General features: G+C 44.0%; 1 protein-coding gene across 1 annotated transcript; it reads right to left on the minus strand.

Annotated features, from left to right (window-relative positions):
• Positions 1-347: 347 nt before the first annotated feature.
• Positions 348-1,202, minus strand: LOC119510889 (uncharacterized protein C7orf57-like). The gene has a single exon (XM_037805322.1). The coding sequence runs from the start codon at positions 1,191-1,193 to the stop codon at positions 348-350; it is 846 nt and encodes a 281-aa protein (XP_037661250.1). The 5' UTR covers positions 1,194-1,202.
• Between the last annotated feature and the right edge of the window lie 531 nt (positions 1,203-1,733).

Raw genomic sequence — 1,733 nt, forward strand, 5'->3', positions numbered from 1 at the left:
CAGGAGATGTCAGATGATGATACATCAGGGAGGAAGTGATTGGTTCCAAGGTATTGGGACATTTCCAAGCCAGTGAGGCATAGAGGAACACAGATCTTAGTTTTCTTGATCAACCATGTATTGAATGTCCCAGAGAAACGCAAGAAAACAAAACTCAACACTTGCACGATTGCTGCCACAAGAATGTCAAATCTACTGCATGATAAAATTATTTCATGAGAACCTATATTAATAAAATATAACAAGAGCCTTATAAATATAGCTGTAACATAGTCATGTCATATTTAGCCACCACAGATTATCCTAAATACACGTAATGTTGCGGTTTATTTGAGCTCTGCTGGTGTTCATGCAGATGGAGATGCTGCAGCACCTGGAGCTTTCTCAGAACCTTCTGGAACCTCTGCATCCTCAGGCATCTCTGCATCCGGGTGCCCTTCAGGGTCTTCCGTGGACTGAGATGAGGCCGGCATTCTGGGGGTCTGTGGAGTCCTCTTTCCCGAATTGGCCCGCTGCTGTAACCACTCATCCTTATAACCATTGCTAATAAGCTTGGAAAAGTTTGTGGGTGAACTATTTTTTTGACCAGGCATGGGAGGGAAGGACAATCTACTTCCTGCCGAATCTTTAGAGCCAACAGGGATTCCCACTTTGCTGGGCTGCCTCGAGTTAATTGCTGGCAGTTTCACCTTTTTTCTCTCTTCAAGTTCCTCGGCTCGTTGCCAAATGGTTTTCATGTCAAAGTCAAAAGGCCCTCCTCTTCTGGATTCATAGATACCGTTGGCCTGACTGGGGCTAAATTCTTCATAAACCATGTAATCTGGCATGAAGACAGCAGGGACTTCTCTCTGGTCGGCTGTCGGTGGTTTGCTGTGGTGGATATACCAATCTGGCATTGAGTACGTGACCGGGGAGCCTTTCCTGGTCCCAGGGCCAAAATGTTTCAGCAGATCAGGCCTGCCGCCTTGTTTTGCCAGCTTGACATATTCTGAGTCTGTTTCTTTTATCCAGTATCTGCGAGTCACAAATGTATTCCCATTGTGTGATTCTCCCAAATCATTGAGACCCAGGATCTGGGATGCTGGTGGGGCCTCTACTGCCTTCTCAGACCACTTTGCTGGAAGATGATAATACCAATCACAGGGAGCATAACGGCTGGTTGCTCCATGCAGCTCCTTGCTCGTGTTTCTCATGCTGAGATTTCTGAGAGCTGCTCGCGGAGAGTGTCCCTGAGAGTGCAGGGCGGCGGTGTGGAGAGGCTGGAGTTTGTTTGTACATGGAGCCTAATTCCTTTTTAGTAGACATTTTTTCTTGTTTCAATAATTAAATATCTCCTCTTAATTCAAAGAAGTTATCAATGATCGCTCACAAAATGCTTTCTCTACCCTTGCTGAATCTTTTTTTAAGTTCTCATATTTTTAAATATTTTGTGTTGGTCCATCTCAGATGCTTTCCTCAAATGTTGTTAATCCTTGTCTCTGTTTTTCTTTAAAGGTGAGGAACTACAAAAAATTATTGTAAGCTCTGTATTCCTAGGCAGCTGTTGTCATTTGACAACTTCACTGGAGCGTGATCTACTTGTATGGGTTCTATTGTGGGCATAGTCCTGTCTCTGAGGGCCTTCAGGTCTTTTCTCTTGAGTTGGCAAGATTCCCCAGAGAGGAATATTTCCTGCTGGAAAAATATATTCTCTTTGTCAGCATCTAAAAATTAAGTAGAAGAAGGAGATTTGG

The sequence above is a fragment of the Choloepus didactylus genome, chromosome 15 (genome assembly GCF_015220235.1).
Source record: "Choloepus didactylus isolate mChoDid1 chromosome 15, mChoDid1.pri, whole genome shotgun sequence".
In the NCBI taxonomy this organism is placed as follows: domain Eukaryota; kingdom Metazoa; phylum Chordata; class Mammalia; order Pilosa; family Megalonychidae; genus Choloepus; species Choloepus didactylus.